Source organism: Portunus trituberculatus, chromosome 50 (genome assembly GCF_017591435.1).
Source record: "Portunus trituberculatus isolate SZX2019 chromosome 50, ASM1759143v1, whole genome shotgun sequence".
Lineage (NCBI taxonomy): Eukaryota > Metazoa > Arthropoda > Malacostraca > Decapoda > Portunidae > Portunus > Portunus trituberculatus.
In genome coordinates, this window is record NC_059304.1 from 21,361,166 (window position 1) to 21,382,214 (window position 21,049).

Below are 21,049 nucleotides of genomic sequence, written 5' to 3' on the forward strand. Positions count from 1 at the left end.
TGGGAGGGAATCACGCCGCCCCGACACACGCTAACTGATCGATAAATACGTACTTCACTGCGTGTCGTCCCCTGCATGTCACTCTCCACTCTTGTCTCCTCCTCCTCTGTCCGTGCCCCGTCCCCGCCCTGTCCCCGCCCTCTCACACCACTAGCAGAAATTAAAGCGTGTTATTGTTTTGCTTTCTCTCTCTCTCTCTCTCTCTCTCTCTCTCTCTCTCTCTCTCTCTCTCTCTCATAACAGTAATCACTCTCCAGGTTACTAATACGTCATGCACTTGTACAAACACGCTACTACACACACACACACACACACACACACACACACACACACACACACACACACACACACACACACACATCTGTCATCATTTCAACACACGCAAGAAGAAATCACGCCAATTTACTCTCCCACTCCACTCCACACAACCACACAAACTCACTTCACACTTCACACACCACACACCACACACTACCAAGTCACCACCACCAGCACTAAGGATAGGACAAGGAGTAATAGGTTGAAGTTTGATAGATTTGAAGATAGGAAGGATTTTTTTCTGTTCTTTAACCCCTTCAGTGCAATGGACGCGTTTGCATATTCATTCTGCTCATTATTTGATTTTATACAGCTTCAGAAACTCGTGTGTGGGGATTGAAATAGTGAAGACTCCGGCAATTAATCTTCCGACCTCCATAGACCCTTCCTAATGTCAATGAAATGGTCTAATGATACACAAATCGCAAGGTAAAAATTGTGTCACAGTATTGAAGGGGTTAATAGAGAATGAATGAATGAAATAGAGTCTGCAGTTTGGTAAGGGATTTGAAGTATTAGATTTATGGTGTATGGGTAGATATAGGCATATGTATTTTGTATAGGCCTAATGTTTTCTTGCATCTTCTATTATATTTTGTTCTGATATTTTGTCTTGTTTTTATTAATGGTAATGTTTGTGTCCCTTCATAGACTTCTTGGAGCGTCTTGGCATCACGTCTATTAAAATGTTACAAGGTGTTTTCTAATGGTGTTTTTTTAAATGGTTTTGTTGATCATTTGAAGTGGATTCTGTGCCATCAGTGGGGACCAAACACCCATGAGAGCTTGACTGTTCTGTCTTTATGGCCTTTGAAGAGTGTTGATATACGGACTGTGAAATTCTCTATCCATCTATCTGTCTGTCTACCTATCTACTTATCTATCTCTTTATCCATCTGTCTATCTATCTGTCTATCTATCTATCTATCTGTCGATCTGTCTTTCTTTCTTTCTTTCTTTTTCTTTTCTGTTGAGAGATGGTTGCTTGAAAAAAATACAAGATAACCAGAATGAATGAGTAAGAAGAGTGAGGAAAGTGAAATATAGTGTAAACAAGAACAACAACAACAACAACAACAACAACAACAACAACCAAACAAACAAACAACTCTCTTCACACTCCCAACCCACAATCAAGCACAAAAAAAACTCACCTAACCTATAAGAAATAAAGAAAAGAAAAAGAAAAGAAAAGAGCAAAAACACACAAAAAAGAAGAAAAATAAAGATTGAAACCTCAGCATATTTCCTCTTCACCACCACCACCACCACCACCACCACCACCACACATCCAAACATATCAAATCACCAATAACAGAACTCCCCAACAACACAACACACTCACCAATCACAGCCAAACACGCACACACACAATCACCAATCACCACCACCACCACACACCACACATCCAAACATACCAAATCACCAATTACAGAACCCCCAACAACACAACGCACTCACCAATCACAGCCCAACATATACACACACACACACACACACACACACACACACACACAATCACCAAGCAAACACACACAATCACCAAGCACATCCACAGGAACAGGACCCGAGGCTCTCTTCTCTTAACTACCGCCACACACGCAGAGCAGGTTGGACACATAAGACAGCCAGGCAAACTATTCCATTAGCAAGCCAGACAGCCCTTCTCGTGTTGCTCCTCTTCATCTACCTCGTGGCAGTAACTCCGTGTCTCGGCTCATAGCGTGTGGAGTGGCTGGGGGGAGGGGAAGAGAGACGGGGAAAGGCAAGGAAAGTGAAGGGTATCGGTATATCAAGGGTGTGTGTGTGTGTGTGTGTGTGTGTGTGTGTGTGTGTGTGTGTGTGTGTGTGTGTGTGTGTGTGTGTGTGTGTGTGTGTGTGTGTGTGTGTGTGTGTGTGTGTGTGTGTGTGTGTGTGTGTGTGTGTGTGTGTGTGTGTGTGTGTGTGTGTGTGTGTGTGTGTGTGTGTGTGTGTGTGTGTGTGTGTGTGTGTGTGTGTGTGTGTGTGTGTGTGTGTGTGTGTGTGCAATTAATAGGTGTGTTAAAATGAATAGTGTGTGTATGTATCTATTTAAAAGGTGTGTGTGTGTGTGTGTGTGTGTGTGTGTGTGTGTGTGTGTGTGTGTGTGTGTGTGTGATTCACCACGGTCGTCTGCTGGTCACCCAGCCAGTCTTCCCCATTACGGAGCGAGCTCAGAGCTCATAGACCGATCTTCGGGTAGGACTGAGACCACAACACACTCCACACACCGGGAAAGCGAGGCCACAACCTCTCGAGTTACATCCCGTACCTATTTACTGCTAGGTGAACAGGGGCCACACATTAAGAGGCTTCCCCATTTGCCTCGCCGCTTACCGGGACTCGAACCGGACTCTCTCGATCGTAACTCGAGCGTGCTAACCACTACACTACGCGTTGTGTGTGTGTGTGTGTGTGTGTGTGTGTGTGTGTGTGTGTGTGTGTGTGTGTGTGTGTGTGTGTGTGTGTGTGTGTGTGTGTGTGTGTGTGTGTAGTAGTTTTTCTTTAATAATGTGTGTGTGTTTGTGGAGAGAGAGAGAGAGAGAGAGAGAGAGAGAGAGAAATATTAATTTTGAGAGAGAGAGAGAATATTAATTTTGTTGATCTATCTACTTATTTTCTCCCCTCCCCTCCCCTCTCTCTCTCTCTCTCTCTCTCTCTCTCTCTCTCTCTCTTACAACATTCACTGTGGTTTCATTTCGCTGCATGAAGACATAATCACTTTGATAAACCACTCCCTGGGGCGAGGCTAGAGAGAAAGAGAAAGAGAGAGAGAGAGAGAGAGAGAGAGAGAGAGAGAGAGAGAGAGAGAGAGAGAGAGAGAGAGAGAGAGAGAGAGAGAGATAATACCCCAGCTGGCTCCTGCCTGGCTGTGTGGGGTGTCTGCTTGCGTAAGTGTGTCACACTGAGGGGGCAGGTGTGTGTGTGTGTGTGTGTGTGTGTGTGTGTGTGTGTGTGTGTGTGTGTGTGTGTGTGTGTGTGTGTGTAAAGGCGCATTTGGACGTCAAGTAAGGTGCTGACGATGAAAATAACAATAACAACAACAACAACAACAACAACAACAACAACAACAACAACAACAACAACAACAACAACAACAACAACAACAACCAACCAACCAACCAACCAACCTAACATATAAAACAACAAACGAAAAACAAACTACACATAAAAAAGTAAAATAACACACACACACACACACACACACACACACACACACACACACACACACACACACACACACACACACACACACACAGCAAGGCACAGAAAACAGTCAAACACGAACAGAATGAGAGAGAGAGAGGATGGGAGGGAGGGACAGGAGAAGCACAGTGCCAGGACAGCCCCGGTACAGTGCCGGAACAGTGCCAGGAGCCGTAAAGTAAGTAGTACAGCACCATTTACCTCCCATTACTTCCCACCACACAGATCCCTTCCCTGCGGCGCCCCTCCCTCTTGAGTTACAGCTGGTGATGCATCGCGGCTGCCCTCTCATTACGCTATAAATCTGATGGATGGGAGAGCTCACTACAACCTTCGCATCTCACCTTATCGCTGCAAATTCCTCACTTCTTTCCTGTCTCTCCTGTCACCTTTACCTCCTTATCTATTTTCTATGTGTTCTTGTTCCTTCATTTAATTTATTTTCTTTCTTTTTTTCTTTTTCATTTTGTCTTCCTGTTCTTCTATATTCTTTTCATTTTTTTCTCATTTTGTTCGTTTTTTTCCATTTTCTGTTCCCTTTCTTCTATATTTAGCCTCTTTCCGCTCTTTCCTGTTTGTTACCTTCATTTCTGTGTCATTATTTTTTTTTTTTCATTTCTTGTTCGTTTCTTCTTTATTTCTTTTCACTCTTCTATATTTCGCTTTTTTCTTCTCTCTCTCTCTCTCTCTCTCTCTCTCTCTCTCTCTCTCTCTCTCTCTGCTTCTATGTTATTCTTGCTTTTATTCTTGCTTTTCATTATTTTTGTTCTTTTTCATTTCTTATTCGTTTTTTCTTCATTTTTTGTTCCCATTCTTATATAATTTGCTTTTTTCTGCTCTCTCCTATTATCTTCACTTCTTTGTCTCTTTGCTATGTTTTTCTTGCTTTTTATTCTTTCTTTTCATTATTCTTGTTCTTTTTTCATTTCTTTTTTCGTTTTTTCTTCATTTCTTATTCCCGTTCTTTTATATTTAGCTTCTTTCCGCTCTCTCCTGTTACCTTCACTTCTTTCTCTCTTTTCTATGTTATTCTTGCTTTTTATTCCTTCTTTTATCTTATAGTTTTCGTTTTTTTTTTCATTCCTTGTACACACTTTTCTATATTTCTCTTCTTTCCGCTTTTCTCTCATTTCCTTTCTTTTTTTTCTCTTTTCTACATACCATAATCGCTCTCTATCTTTTTTCATCCCTTCTTTCTTTTCTTATTTTTTTCCGCTCTTCTATCATTTTTCATTTTTTCTCCAACACGGCCTTCTCTTCTCGCTCTTCATTCTCCTCTTCTCATTCTTTTTTTTCATCCATCAATCTTGTTCTTTCATTCCTTTTCACATTTTTTTTTCGTCACACCTCTTCTTGTAATCTCTTTCCTATACATTCTCTTTACTTGTCCGTCTCTCTCATATACCTTCCTTCTCCTCTTCTCATTTCATATCTATCATCCTTTTCTTTTCAAACTCTTTGCATATTTTCCTCATCACTTCTTTTGATATTCCATGCATCGTCCTTTTTTTTCCCCCTTTTTTCTAGTCCTTAATTTTTGCCCTTGGCCTCTTTTCTCCTCTTACTCAATGAAAAAAAATATATGATGGAAAACAAACAACATTTTTCACACCTTTCTGTCACTCTAACTTCCGCGTTCCTCTCTAAACTGTCTTTCTTTTTCCAGGTTCCCTCTCTGCCTCTATTCCTTCCATCTCCTTCCCTGCCCACAGACCTCCCCCGCTGCGGTACTTTGTCATGCGGCTCCATTACTTTAATGAATGGCTCACCTGTCACGTGTACCTGTCAGCTGTGCCTTGCGTACATAAAAGGGGAATGAATGCACGCGTACTTGGGGGTTTATTTGCAAGTATGTATTGCACGTGCCTAGTGGTGGTGGTGGGGTTAGAAATATGCACACACACACACACACACACACACACACACACACACACACACGTAAGCACTGTTAGGAAATGTCTTACCTGGTATAAAATTTAGTGGTGAAAACGTGTGTGTGTGTGTGTGTGTGTGTGTGTGTGTGTGTGTGTGTGTGTGTGTGTGTGTGTGTGTGTGTGTGTGTGTGTGTGTGTGTGTGTGTGTGTGTGTGTGTGTGTGTGTGTGTGTGTGTGTGTGTGTGTGTGTGTGTGTGTAGGATTTTTTTTTTCTATTACATCAACATCAACACTTTTCTGTTGTCAAAATACTTCATTTCTTTTTTTTTTTCTTTCACCTTTTTTTTATTTTCTAGCTGAAGATTAACACTTATCAACATTTCCAAAATAATCAACCTTTCTATCTTCTTGTGCGTGTGTGTGTGTGTGTGTGTGTGTGTGTGTGTGTGTGTGTGTGTGTGTGTGTGTGTGTGTGTGTGTGTGTGTGTGTGTGTGTGTGTCCCAATAGTGTAGTAATGACACACACACACACACACACACACACACACACACACACACACACACACACACACACACACACACACACACACACACACACACACACCTGGCCAAACAAAGACAGCACAGGTGTTTAAAGGTAAAGCTTCCTGCCAGCCATTCGAAGTAAACAAACTACTAAGCCAACACACGTGGCAGTAATTAAAAGCCCCAGTCAGTCTGTTTCGTTTGCCACATTTGTCACGCTGCTAGACCCGTCACCATTTTTATCGTCACTTTTGCCTTCATTCATACACCCTCGCACTCATTCATCTGCATCGGCGTCACGTCAACACACAAACACACAGGAAGCCACGCCTCTCAGCTCACAGGATAAGACTTTTCCCCTCTACGTCACTCCCCACCAGCACTCAATACTTAGGGGCAAAGTGCTGGATTTCCCTTCGCCCTCTTGTCTTATCCTTCCTTCCTTCCTTCCTTCCTTCTAGTAGGTCTTTCAATCCTTACAATCAGAAGAGCTCCCTCAAATATATATTTAATTAGTCCATTTCAAGTAAACCCCTTCAGTACTGAGACGTATTTTAACCTTGATGATTGGGTAAGATTTCACGATTTTATTTGTATTAGGAAGGATCTATGGAGGTCAAAAGATTAATGGCCAAAACTTTATCATTCAAAACCCAACATATGTTTTCTAAAGCTGTATGTATAAAGTCGCCAAATAGTAATCAGAATGAATATAAAAACGTGTTCTGGTACTGAAGAGATTAAGATCGTACACTGAACTATGTATTCGTAGACGGAAACAACACGCAGCTCACTCATTTGAAGAAAGCAGTGGCTCCTTCGAATACTGAATTAGTCCATTTCAACTTAAAATCGTATGGAACTATATATATTTTAGACCAATAGTCCTGCTCCACGCAACAGGCAGCTCTCTCATTTCAAGACTGCAGTAGCTTCTTCGGATGTTGAATTAGTCCATTTCAACTTAACACCTTCAGTACCAGGACGAGTTTCCATATTCATTCTGCTTACTATTTGGTGATTTTATACAGCTTCAGAAACTTATGTTGAGGATTAAAATGATGAAGACTGTGGTCATTAATCTTCTGACCTCCATACACCCTTCTTAATGCCAATAAAATGGTCTAATCTCAAAGTAAAAATGCGTCCCAGTACTCAAGAGGCTAAAATCGTCCGGAACTATATATTTTTAGAGCGATAATTCTACTCGACACAACACACAGCTCACAGCACACAGCTTGAAGTTTCAATGGTGTCATCTTAACCTGAAATAAAAGAGTAAGACAGCTTCTTCTATGCCCTGCAGCCTATAGCGCCTGTAAGTAGCTTGAAGAGTATTGGAAGCGTTGTTAAGCTTCCACCATTAATGGCGCAGGCAATTTTGTATTTATAGTGGTACCTATATTAGGGCTCATATCACCACCCAAGCGCATCTTTGGTGTAACCACCTGGGTATCATGGTGACATGTAGGTAACTTTAAATCACTCGACAAATGGCAAAGTTCCAAGGCGCGTACTTGGTGGATTCGAACCAAAGCGTGGACGTCTGCCCGATCCCACGCTCACTACCTTATCCACAACGCCATCGCCTCTCAAAAGGATCTTAAAATGAAGTCCACCTTCTCGCCTTGTCTCTGATCAGTATTCTTAACCCTTTTGCAGGTATATTGCCATCCTTCCTGAACCTCCCTGGCACTGTGGAAACTGTTTGCAATGGGACATGAGAGAAAAAGGGGAAAACAGAAAGTGGTCTTTTTTTATGCTACAGAAATATCTATGAGTGCCCAGCAAGCAAATACTGTCTAAAATGTTACAGGTATTAAAGGAGAACATCTATTTAGTATAGTGAGAGGATTAAATGTCTTTGTGTACCTTTATGGGCTGATTATCAAAGGTTATGAATCACTGTATTGGTTTGTATGGACGTACTGTGTTCTCCTCTCGTCGTCTTGTCTTTCTATTATTCCTTCATTCTGACAAGGCTTTCAAAATGAGGTCCTTTTGCCTTGTGTTCCTCTTCGTCGCTTTGTCCTTCCTTTATTTCTTCATTTTGACATGGCTTTCAAAATGAGGTCCTTTTGTGCTGTGTTCCTCTTTGTCTCTTTGTTCTTCTTTTATTCCTTCATTCTGACATGGAGTCCTTCTGTGGCCTTATCTCCGGACAGTACTTCATCAATGGTCTGGTCTCTCTTAACACCACGCTGAACACACCGCATCTCGCCCGATCAGATCAGCGAGGTTAAGCAATGTTAGGTCCGCGATTAGTACTTGGATAACCGCCTGGGAAAGCTGTATGTTGTTGGCATTCTGATTTTGTCAACGACCACACCACGTTCAATACTTCCTCTCGTCCGACCAGTGACTAACTTTCCAAGGGTACAGATTATTATATGAGTCTTTACCGAGAGTATTTTCCTATTGAGAGTGACGCATCCTCTTTAAACATTCACCGCAAATATAAAAACAACCTGGAAAAACCCTAGAACTTTCACTACAGACTAACTAACCTAACCACACCACACCTAACCAGCTCTCACGTCTACTCAGCACACAGCAAGCAAGCATTTTAGCCAGTCACAAATGTCACTGCTGCCACTACCGAGGGGACGTGTGTCTGGCTTCATATCCGCCGCGGGCCAAGCGTGAGTAATTGCCTCAGAGGAACTGGCAGCACGCGTGAAACAGACCGTGGGGCTTCCAAGGTCGTGACGCGCTACAGAGAAGGAAGGAAGGCTGCACTCAAACGTCTCTGTGTGTGTGTGTGTGTGTGTGTGTGTGTGTGTGTGTGTGTGTGTGTGTGTGTGTAATTCACCTTGGTCGCCTGCTGGTCACCCAGCCAGTCTTCCCCATTACGGAGCGAGCTCAGAGCTCATAGACCGATCTTCGGGTAGGACTGAGACCACATCAACACACAACACACTCCGGGAAAGCGAGGCCACAACCCCTCGAGTTACATCCCGTACCTGTTTACTGCTAGGTGAACAGGGGCCACACATTAAGAGGCTTGCTCATTTGCCTCGCCGCTTACCGGGACTCGAACCCGGCCCTCTCAATTGTGAGTCGAGCATGCTAATCACTACACTACGCGTGTGTGTGTGTGTGTGTGTGTGTGTGTGTGTGTGTGTATGTAATTCACTGTTTGATCTGCTGCAGTCTCTGACGAGACAGCCAGACGTTACCCTACGGAACGAGCTCAGAGCTCATTATTTCCGATCTTCGGATAGGTCTGAGACCAGGCACACACCACACACCGGGACAACAAGGTCACAACTCCTCGATTTACATCCCGTACCTACTCACTGCTAGGTGAACAGGGGCTGCACGTGAAAGGAGACACGAACCCCGGTCCTCCAAATATCTCCACCCGGCCGGGGAATCGTTGAGGGAGGTCCTCTGGCTGAAGATTTTTATTTATTTATTTAAGCCAGTGCTCTAACCACTGCAAAAGGTAAGACTTATGCAATATACTATGGTTCGTATTTCCCTGCTTCATTCATTCTAGAGAGACTTCAACAATGGTCCTGTTTCAGTTATTGGGAATCGCTTATACATTTTATCTGAAGTTTATGAGACAGTCAATGCAAAGAACAAGTTAGCTTTATGAATTGTACTATAGTCCGTGTTTACCAAAGGCTTTTAAGTCAAGACAGATTAAGCCATTCAATACTGGGACGCATTTTTACCATAAGTTTTAGGGTATGATTAGACGATTTTATTTACATTAGAAAGGATATATGGAGGTCAGAAGATTAATTGTCCAGAGTCTTCACTATTCTAATCCCCACATGAGTTTCTAAAGCTGTATAAAATCACCTAATAGTAACCAGAATAAATATGAAAACATGTCATGGTAGTGAATGGGTTAAAACGAGAGAGAGAGAGAGAGAGAGAGAGAGAGAGAGAGAGAGAGAGAGAGAGAGAGAGAGAGAGAGAGAGAGAGAGAGAGAGAGAGAGAGAGAGAGAGAGAGAGAGAGAGAGAGAGAGAGAGAGAGAGAGAGAGAGAGAGAGAGAGAGAGAGAGAGAGAGAAGCAACTCCGAACGTTCCCAAAACATCCAAACACTAACACTTCACCACACAAAGACAAGACCTCGTAATGCAAACAGTGACGCAATGAATCAAGCCAACAACGCGGCGCTGCTCTGTGCTCACTTGTTTCCTAGAGTGCGGGACAGCTTGACAGAAGGCCACGGAAGCAAACACGCGTGTCCGGTGTGGAGAAACAGAAGGATGTGGACTTTCCTTGGCGGTGTAGTGGCGCGGCTGTTGCTTCTATGCACTGAGATTGATGAATAGGTAGATGGGAAGGTAGACTGACAGGTAAGTAGGTAGTTAAATAGATGGATAGATAGACAGTTCATTGGTAATTAAATAGATAGATAGGTAGAAGGATAGATTAATTTATTAGTCATTAGGTATTTAGATAAGTAAATGGGTAGGTAAGTAGAAAGATAAATAAATAAATAGATAGATAGATAGATAGTTGATTGAGCATTAGATAGATAGATAGATAGATAGATAGATAGGATAGATGAATAGGTGGTTTATGGTTATTAGATAGATAAATAGGTAAATGGGTATACATAGACATGAAAATAGATAGATAAACAGTCGACTGAGGATTATATAGATGAATAAGTAATATGGATAAATAGGTGGTTTATTGGTCATTAGATAGATAAATAGGTGATTAGATGGATGAATACGGTTGACTAGATGTGTATTTCATTGACCATCACACAGACAGACAAGTACCTTCATTGACCACAACCACTGTACACTTGTGGCTACTATAGTGAGTCTACTCTAAAGTGGCTGCTGGTTCTGGGTTTGAATGGCGGTCCAGAGAATGCGTGGTTGTCAGATCTTGAGGCAAACCGTGAGCTGTCCTTGTCATAAGTGCATTGATCAACAAAAAACAAGTATTATTCACATCAAATCAATTACGTTATCAATAAGCTACAGTGTTTTAAATCCAGAAGCCATCTTATAGTAGACAAACTTTAATCCTTGCCGTTAGTTCGCATACATACAATCAAGGCGGAAAAAAAAGGGGAAAAAAGGTATCATTGTACATTAAAGGCATGTATACAGACACACACACTTCTACTGTTTTACTCGTTATGGTTATCTCTAAAGAAAATTATTGACGCTTCGTAATTCCAGTCAACATAACTCCTATTTGAGCTTTTACAGGCATTTCCACTGGGTTAACTCCTTCAGTGCCGGGACGCATTTCTACCTTGAATTTTAGGTGTGATTACACGATTGAAATTACATTAAAAAGGCCATAAAATTAACTCCTTCAGTGCTATGACGCATTTTCATATTCATTCTGATTACTATTTAAAGATTTTATTCAGCTTCAAAAACTTATGTGGTGATTGAAATAGTCAAGACTGGCCAATAATCTTCTGACTTCCATAAACCCTTCTTCATGTCAATAAAATGGTCTAATCATGCTCAAACTCATGGTAATAATGCGACCCAGTACTGAAGGGGTTAATGGCCAGAGTCTTCACTATTTTCATCCCCACGTAAGTTTTTTGAAGCTGCAAAAGATCAACAAATAGTAACCAGAATGAATATGAAAGCGCGTTATGGTACTGAAGGGTTAAGACAGTGTGGCTTCTTCCAGCGAGGGATCACAACTAACCTGCTGTGACTCCATTGCCAAGGAATTATTAACAACAGGTGTACATAGTCAAAGAAATGCTGGTTATGACAAGAAAAAAAAAAACTAACAAACGAATGGGTAAAAATATTATAATCCAGAGAGAGAGAGAGAGAGAGAGAGAGAGAGAGAGAGAGAGAGAGAGAGAGAGAGAGAGAGAGAGAGAGAGAGAGAGAGAGAGAGAGTCCACCTCATCCATTACAGCAGCATGACAAAAGGTGGATAAATCATCGCTCTACCATCACGACCACCACCACCACCACCACCGCCACCACCACCACCACCACCACCACCACCGCCACCATCACCACCACCACCACCACCACACACATCATCCACCTTCCACCTCCCTATATCCTCCATCACTTCCACCTCATTACAGTAGCCACACCCGCCCCATCCACCATACATCACTTAAGACACTCCCTGCCATCTTCTGTACCACCACCACCACCACCACCACCACCACCACCACTACTACTACTACTACTACTACTACTTCCACCACACGCCCCTGTCATAACACACCCATAACACCCACACCCACAAACTCAACAAGGCAAGTTTAAACACACACACACACACACACACACACACACACACACACACACACACACACACACACACACGGGTTAGATTACTGTATATGTGTCTCTTCATCCAATTCCCTCTGTTTAAGAACCCTTGGTGTGCGTGTGTGTGTGTGTGTGTGTGTGTGTGTGTGTGTGTGTGTGTGTGTGTGTGTGTGTGTGTGTGTGTGTGTGTGTGTGTGTGTGTGTGTGTGAAGACCTTGCAGGAGAGGGGAGTGTGCCATAGCGTGACCCAGTGACCTTAATACAGTTTCCTGATAGGCGGGAATGAATGGGTATAGGGACGAGGCAAACTTTCATGCATTTCTTCCTTCCCTGGGCTACAATAAAGGTGCATTTCTCAACCTACTTCCTCCTAAACCTGAAGTAAACTGGTGGATGATGCAAGCTGTGAGAAAGCCAGACTGTCTAATAAAGTAGTTCCTCTCCTGTATTTGCTCTCATTTCTCTCCAGTTCCCTCCTCCTCCTCTCCTCCTTCTCAAAGCCGTGCCAGCTCCCTCTACATACTTCCCCCTTTTGAGATGAACTTCGCCACAGAAACTTCCTTATGAACAGTTCTTTAATTCTGTATCATTTTTTTTTTGGTTCTACTCTCAGGGCAATGACAGCTTCAGTACTCCTTTCTTTCTAGCTTTTTTTTAATCCTCAGCCAAAGAGCTTACTTGAAAAAGGAGAAATGTATAGAGGTAAACACTTAGAGGAAGAGCTAAGGGAGGGTTTAAGGATGCAGTGAAGGAAGACACGATTGATATGAGTTCTGCTGAGGGAAAAGCGGAAACTAATCGTATTACAGAAGGTTAATTCACTCATGACTGCAGGAAAAGAACACAAAACACGGAAATTAACATGACATGAGAGAGAGAGAGAGAGAGAGAGAGAGAGAGAGAGAGAGAGAGAGAGAGAGAGAGAGAGAGAGAGAGAGAGAGAGAGAGAGAGAGAGAACAAACAAGAATACTACGCATCATCCTTAACAATCAAGAACAAGAGCAAGTTAGCAAGGTCGAGATGGAGAACAAGAAACATTAGCGCTTCTTCCTTAATGTCCCAAGACGTTACAACCTGGCGGAGCACGTGGCCTGGGAGAGTCACCGTGAGTAAATGCTTGTGTAGCCTCTGAGGGTGCGGCAATACTCGCCTAGACGCTGGGCAGTGACGGCGGAGAGGCAGAGGAGGGTGACGGTAGCAAGGGCGGCGGCGGGCATGGCGGTGCTGCGAGGAACCTGCCTGGCGGTGCTATAGTGGCTGGCCCCGCTGGGAGACTGCTATGAAGAATGAACTGGACCTCCCTGGACCCCACTGGACGCGCCTGGCCCTCGCACACCCGCTCCTGTTGTGATAATGGCAAGGTGTCTCACGCGCACACTTGGCACTTGGTTCAGGCACTCGCTACTCGCCACTCACCATCCATCCCGCCTCGCCACGCTCACTCACTGTCTCCTGGTCTTACTCTTCACATCGTCGCCCTCCTTTTGTTCTTCTCTCTCTCTCCGTTCTTTTTCTTGTCTTTCCTCTCCTTTTCTCTCCCTGATTTCTTCTGCCTCGTTTCTCTTTCGCGTTTGTTTTTTTTAGTCTTCTGATAACGTCTTCACTATTTTCTCGCTCTCTCTCACTTAGTTTGTGTGTTCGTTCCCTTTTGCTATTTCTTACTTTCCACATCTTCTTCCTTTTGTTCTTCTCTCTTTCTGCTCTTCCTTCTTGTCTTTCCTCTCCTTTTCTTTCCCTGTTATCTTCTACCTCATTTCTCTTTCGTGTTTGTTTTCCTGGTCTTCGTTAACGTCTTGATATTTTTTTTCTCGCTCTCTGTCTCTTGGTTTGTGTGTTTGTTCGCTTTCGCTATTAGTATTCTGCGTATTATTTTTGTTCATTCATATGTTTACTGATTGCTACAAGTACCTATATGTTTGTCCATCTATGTATCTCTCTATCTGACTTACTTACTTATCCATCCATCCATCTATCTCTCCATCTTCCTGACTATCTATCAATCTTTTAAGAGGGAGGTTTCAAGACTTTTGTCCCAGATTTTATTCATTGGCTAACTCTCTTAATCTTTTAGGGAACTGGCAATCAAGTGGGTCTTTTTCTTTATATTTCTTTTTTGTTACCCTTGGCCAGCTTCCCCAATTCCATGAAAAAGATAAATAAATAAAAAAAAAATCAAGCTATCCATCCACATTAACACATTAACACCATAAAAACAAGAAAAAAACAATTATAATGGTGACACGACACTCCCAACACATTACGACACCACCAACACAGTCAAGGAAGGAAGGAAGGAAGGCAGAAAGAAGGAAAGGAACAAAGAAGGGAAGGAAGGAAGGCAAGAAGAAGGAAAGGAAGGAAGAAGGGTAGGTAGGTAGATAGGTAGGTAGGTAGGAAGGAAAGAGGGAGGGAATCTTCACTTTTTTATTTGCTCTATGCTTGTCTAACTATGTATCTTTTTATCTGACTTACCTATCCATCCATCCATCCATCTTACTATCTTCCAGGCTAACTATCAATCAATTCATCCATCCACCCCATACATCTATTTCCTCACTAACACATTAACACAATAAAAACAAGGAAAAACAAATTACAATGGTGACAAGACACTCCCAACACATTACACCACAAACACGGTCAAGGAAGGAAAGGAAGGAAAATGAAGGAAAAGGCAGAAAGGAAAAGGAAGGAAGGAAGAAGGAAAGGAGGGAAGAAGTCTTAAGCCCTAAGCCACGCCCCATCACAAGGACAACCGCTGCGCCACTTGGGAACGAGAGAATAACATGTATGCACTAGAATAATAGCGATATTTTTCACTGCCCGCTAATTTCTGAGAGAGAGAGAGAGAGAGAGAGAGAGAGAGAGAGAGAGAGAGAGAGAGAGAGGGAGGGAGGGTGAGGGGAAAGGCAAGACAGGCAGCTGACAAGATAATGGTAGGGTGATTGCAGCCCTAATAGACACAGCTGATGAGTACTTATTTGTATTGATGTTACTGCTGCAATAGATTCTCAGTGTGTGTGTGTGTGTGTGTGTGTGTGTGTGTGTGTGTGTGTGTGTGTGTGTGTGTGTGTGTGTGTGTGTGTGTGTGTGGTGTGTCTGGGGGTGTACGGAGGGGTAGCACCTTGTTAAGAGGATGGACGCCCCGGCATGTCACGGGAGATCTGATTACCCTGGTCCCTGGTACACCCCAGCTCGAACGCATGGCTCCCAGTAGCTGCTTTTGGGCACAGCAGCAGCCACACACCGGGCAACGGCGTCGCTCAGCCGGCTAAACTGCGTTCGGGTACTCGGCTGGAGAATTCCAGTCATGGGTTAAATGACAGTCTGGGATGGCCACAGTCTTCCACTGTGGGCTCTCCAGCAATGCCGGGGGGGAGGCGTTTCTCAGGGCGGTGCTTCTGGTTTACCAGTAAGTTCCGGCCACCTCCTGCAGCCATCCTCAGCCCCTGGTCGTCCTGGCACCCGTCATGCCACCAGCACCAGTTGAGGGTGGTCAAGAGTGTGGTATTGAGGAATGCGCACCCTCTCTGTCACCTAAATCCTTTCATTGCGCAGGTCTCTCTTCCTTCTCCGAGGAGAGACGTCGTCATCGTTAGCGATGGACAACCATAAGCAAGCAGTGTGTGTGTGTGTGTGTGTGTGTGTGTGTGTGTGTGTGTGTGTGTGTGTGTGTGTGTGAGAGAGAGAGAGAGAGAGAGAGAGAGAGAGAGAGAGAGAGAGAGAGAGAGAGAGAGAGAGAGAGAGAGAGAGAGAGAGAGAGAGAGAGAGAGAGAGAGAGAGAGAGAGAGAGAGAGAGAGAGAGAGAGAAGGGGGGAAGGATAGCTTTTGATACGTCACAGTAGTAGTAGTAGTAGTAGTAGTAGTAGTAGTAGTAGTAGTAGTAGTAGTAGTAGTAGTAGTAGTAGTAGTAGTAGTAAAATTATGACGATAATGATGATATTAACAACAAAGAATAAAGCAAAAAAGAAAAAGAGGAGGAGGAGGAGGAGGAGGAGGAGGAGGAGGAGGAGGAGGAGGAGGAGGAGGAGGAGGAGGACGAGGAGGAGGAGGAGGAGAAGGAGGAAGAGGAGGAGGAAGAGGAGGAGGACGAGGAGGAGGAGGAGGAGGAGGAGGAGGAGGACGACGACGACGACGACGACGACGATGAGAAGGAGGAGGAGGAGAAAGAGGAGATGGAAGAGGAGAAATATGAGGAAGAGTAAGAAGGGAACAACAACCACCACCACCAGAACAACAACCTCAACACACACACACACACACACACACACACACACACACACACACACACACACACACACACACACACACACACACACAGTACCAAACACGTCTCGTCTTGCCTCTATCGATTAACATAAAGACGAGGAGGAGGCAGTCAACCCTTTTATCTCACAAGAGGGGGTCGAGAGAGCTGGCATGCCTTTGACGAGGAGGAGGAGGAGGAGCAGGAGGAGGAGGAGGAGAGATGTTGAGAGGAATGAAAGCAAATACAGTAGATAAACGAGATGAGAGAGGATGTCAGGGAGAGAAAAGGAGAAAAAGAGAGAAGAAGGAGAGGAGAGAGATGAACAAGAGGAGAAAGGACAGATCGAAAGTAAGAGAGAGAGAGAACATGAACAATAGAAAAGAGAGAGAAGAGATAAAGGGAAGAGATAAGGAAGAGATAACAGGGGATGAAGAAAAGGAACAGGAGAGAAGAGGAGAAACGAGAAGTAAAGTTAGATAGAGAAAAAAAAAAGTTAGAATGAGAAATAGATGAATAAAAAAGAGGTGTGTGTGTGTGTGTGTGTGTGTGTGTGTGTGTGTGTGTGTGTGTGTGTGTGTGTGTGTGTGTGTCAGCCACCCAGTCCTCGCTTCGTTGATGTTTAAACTCCTCTTTTGTATGAACGTGGCGGGTCTCGGTGTGTGTGTGTGTGTGTGTGTGTGTGTGTGTGTGTGTGTGTGTGTGTGTGTGTGTGTGTGTGTGTGTGTGTGTGTGTGTGTGTGTGTGTGTGTGAGGCTACCACGAGGAGAGCAATATTAACAAGCTTTACCAAATCTCTCGTTCACTTTTCATACTCGTGTGATGGTGAGCTGTATTCTAAAATCACTCCTTGTTTTCCACATTTTCACTGTTTTCAAATGGTTCTAAGTGAAGTCATGCAGTTTTTTTTTTCATTTTAGTGTTTTTATACAGTTTTTGTGAGAGATTAACAAGATTTCTACATTGTTTAACCCTTTCAATAGTGGAAAACATTCTTACTTTGAGATTTGTGTACGATTAGACGATTTTGTTGACATGAGGAAGGATCTATGGAGGTCAGAAGATAAATGATCACAGTCTTCACTATTTCAATTCCACACTTAGCCCTTTCAATACTGGAACACATTTTTACTTTGAGTTTTGTGTACGAATAGACCATTTTACTGACATTAGGAAGGGTCTATGGAGGTCAGAAGATTAATGGCCACAGTCTTCACTATTTCAATCCCCTACATGAGTTTCTGAAGCTGTATAAAATCACCAAATAGTAAGCAGAATGAATATGGAAACACGTCATGGTACTGAAGGGGATAAAGGAGAAGTAGTCTTGAAAATCTGGTTAATCATTTTTGTAGGGCTTTGAAAATAGTCGTGGTGAGAGAACAATGTGATTCATAGTTTTCTTTTTTTTTTTTTTTGTATCTATTCTTTTTATTTTTCTTCTCTTCTTTCCAATTCCTCATTTATTATTTATTTTTATCACCTTATTCCTCGCTTTCCTCTGCTTATTACTCTCTTTCCTCCCTTCCATCCCTCCACTTCTTCATTTTATCTCTCTTCCTCTTTCTCCTTTCCTACTCTTCCGTCATGTATAAAATTCACCCGCCTATTCTCTCTCTCTCTCTCTCTCTCTCTCTCTCTCTCTCTCTCTCTCTCTCTCTCTCTCTCTCTCTCTCTCTCTCTGCAACACTACGTCTCAAGTGCACAATTCAGAGCCTCTCGAGGGTTTGTTTATAAATACTAAGGTACATCTTCTCAAACTCCTCATTGACTTCTCTTGACAACTGAGAGGGAGAGGGAGAGGGAGAGGGAGAGAGAGGGAAAGGTTCTGCTTACTAACTCACCCTCTCCCTGGCACCCTAAGCTCTTTCAGTATACTGTGACGCAATCTTATATTGAGTTTTGGGTATGATTAGACGATTTTATTGAAATTAGGAAGCGTTTATGGAGGTCAAAAGATTAATGGCCAAAATCTTCACTACTTTAATCCCGACGTGAGTTTCTGAAGCTGTATAAAATCACCAAATAGTGAGGAGAATACATATGGAAACGCATCATGGTACTCAAGGAATTAAGAACACGAGGAAAGATACAAGACACCTCCGCTGTATACTGAAACATTTTGCTCTCTCACCGCGACTGTTTTCCAAGGCCACACAGCTGATTGATCTAATTCTTGAGAGGGTTTATTCTGTTCATAATGTAGAAATATTGTTAAGCTGTCTCTTGAACAATAAAAGCACCATTAAAAACCCTGTGTCGACTTCAAACAGAGCCTTTTGAATTAATGTATTATAATGGCGGTGCGGCAGAGAAGTGCTTCAGAAAGTGAGCCTTGGTAGTGCAGGAGAGGAGAGGCGGGATTGAGTGAGTGTCCTGAGGATGGCAGACTTGGGCCATGCATTCTGACTGACACAGAGTAAATAAGCAAACATACAAGTGTGAGAGAGAGAGAGAGAGAGAGAGAGAGAGAGAGAGAGAGAGAGAGAGAGAGAGAGAGAGAGAGAGAGAGAGAGAGAGAGAGAGAGAGAGAGAGAGAGAGAGAGAGAGAGAGAGAGAGAGAGAGAGAGAGAGAGAGAGGGATGGGGAGGAATACATTCAGATCCCCAATCGTCCCTACCTTAGCTCTGGTGTGAGAGGTTGGAGTTGGTTCATTCTTACCAAACCAAGCGAAATTTGACACAAAAGCCAATCATCCTCTGTATGGAAGCACCGGCCTCCCTCCACCTTGCTGGTACAAGTAAGGAAAGGAGGAGTGCTAGCCGTGGGTAAACCAGGCTTTCGAATGGACCCCGCTACCCTGACCGACCTGATGGAGGTGAGCATCGAGGGTGAATACATGCCAGCGCTGCAACACGTGCGAGTCATGTACACCACAGAGGCCCTCAAGCTGATGTACTCAGGCCGCGGCCGCCTTAACGGGAGGTTCTTCTGTGTGGGAGCCGCCAACAAACATGCCTACCGTCTGTGCCCGGGACAGGGCGTGCTGCTGTACATATCGGGCACAGACCCCCGCCGCCTCGTGCACTTCGGGGAGTTCTTGGGGGAGGGTGTGCTGCACGCCGTGGTGCTGTACCGCGGCCTGGATGGGGACTACTGCTTCTTTGACAGTAACTTCCAGCACATCCCCAACGATGAGGTGGTGGCCGCCACGGTGCGCTCCGGGCCAGGCCAGGTGCACTGGTACTACGACCTGTACGGCATGCAGGGCGTCGGCATCAGCACGTGCCAGTACCACTGCCTGGCCTTCATGAGCTTCGTGGTTCAGCACAGCCACCTGCCCACCTGGGCCCTCATCTAGGAGCACAGGAGGTACATGGGTACCTTCGCTGACGAGAAGGCTGTGCGCCTCACGCAGCAGCTCTTCGACGAGGCGGGCATCGTGACGGATTTCAACACCGCCGGGCGCGGCGACTTGCCCGTGCACAGCCTCGCCGCCGCCCAGGGTGGCCAGGCCTGCCAAGTGCCAGAGGAACAGCGAATAGTGAGCAGGTACCTGAAGGACCTCACCTTCCAGCAGGTGCAGACCCTGACGGCCAGCGTGACTGTGACCGTAGTGCCCCCCACCACCACACGCTACCCACCCTGAACTAGTCACGTCCATGAAAAACAAGTATAAGTGTCAAAAAATGTCAAATAAAAGTAAATGAAAAAAAAAGTAGCTATAAAGATAAAGATATGACATGTATATCGATGTGTGTCATACAGTAGGTAACTATGAAATATGTATATGGATGAATTTGTATATGGAAATATGTAGATATGACACGCAAAATCGTGAAGCGTTCCATATGTAGGATATGTATATAGATATATATGTATATAAATGTATCTACGTATATGAATTAATGTGTATAGAAATGTCAACAAATGAAAAATTAAGAAATGTTAATATATGTAACTAGTATGTGTATGGCAATGTGTATTAATGTAAGGATAAAAAATGTTTACCAATGAATGTTACATTAAGAAAGGAAAAAGGATATTACATGTATGTGTACACAATATGTATGTAGCTGTGTGTTTGTAACGAGACGGATATAAATGTTAACAAATAGATGAATAATGAATCAAATGAGAAAATGACTGTACAACAATGTAATCAATTATGTATATCCCTAAAAATACCAAAAACTAATTAAATGGAGGAAATGATTCTATGTATATGAACAGTGCATGTAATAATGTATGTGTAATTGTATATAACGAATGTAAATGAATTGATAGACGTGAATGTGTAAACTGCGTTAGGTTACGAAAAGATATGAAAAAATGATATGCTAGTATAAGTAGATGAGCATAAAATGTTTGCATATGAAAATAACAATAAAAGAATATGCCCATATACTCGTATATAACTGAATGTAAAAAAAAAACAAATAAAGAAAAAAAAATAAAGAAAAGAAGTAAAAGAAAAAAGAAAAATAAGTACTTGTATTATTAAGCCTGCAATTACATATAGACACACACGAATGAATGACAAAAACTCTTTCATTAATAGATTGGTTTCTATCTCAAGTTTTCTTATTGACCCTTTTATTGCTGCTGTGGTAGGCGGCCACTGTTCTTCTACATGTATCAACAGTGGTGTTCCTCACGGTTCTGTCCTATCA

General features: G+C 43.3%; 1 protein-coding gene across 5 annotated transcripts in view; it reads right to left on the minus strand.

Annotated features, from left to right (window-relative positions):
• Positions 1–21,049, minus strand: part of LOC123499735 (glutamate receptor U1-like) — a 56,297-nt gene that overhangs the window by 30,047 nt on the left and 5,201 nt on the right. The window contains exon 1 of one of the 5 annotated variants that reach the window (XM_045248165.1): positions 13,341–13,732. The exons of 3 other annotated variants lie outside the window; for them this stretch is intronic. In XM_045248165.1, the coding sequence (XP_045104100.1) occupies positions 13,341–13,407 (67 nt within the window). In that variant the 5' untranslated portion in view covers positions 13,408–13,732. Of the gene's footprint in view, positions 1–13,340; positions 13,736–21,049 lie in introns of those variants that run through there. One more of the 5 variants, XM_045248166.1, reaches the window with a different exon arrangement.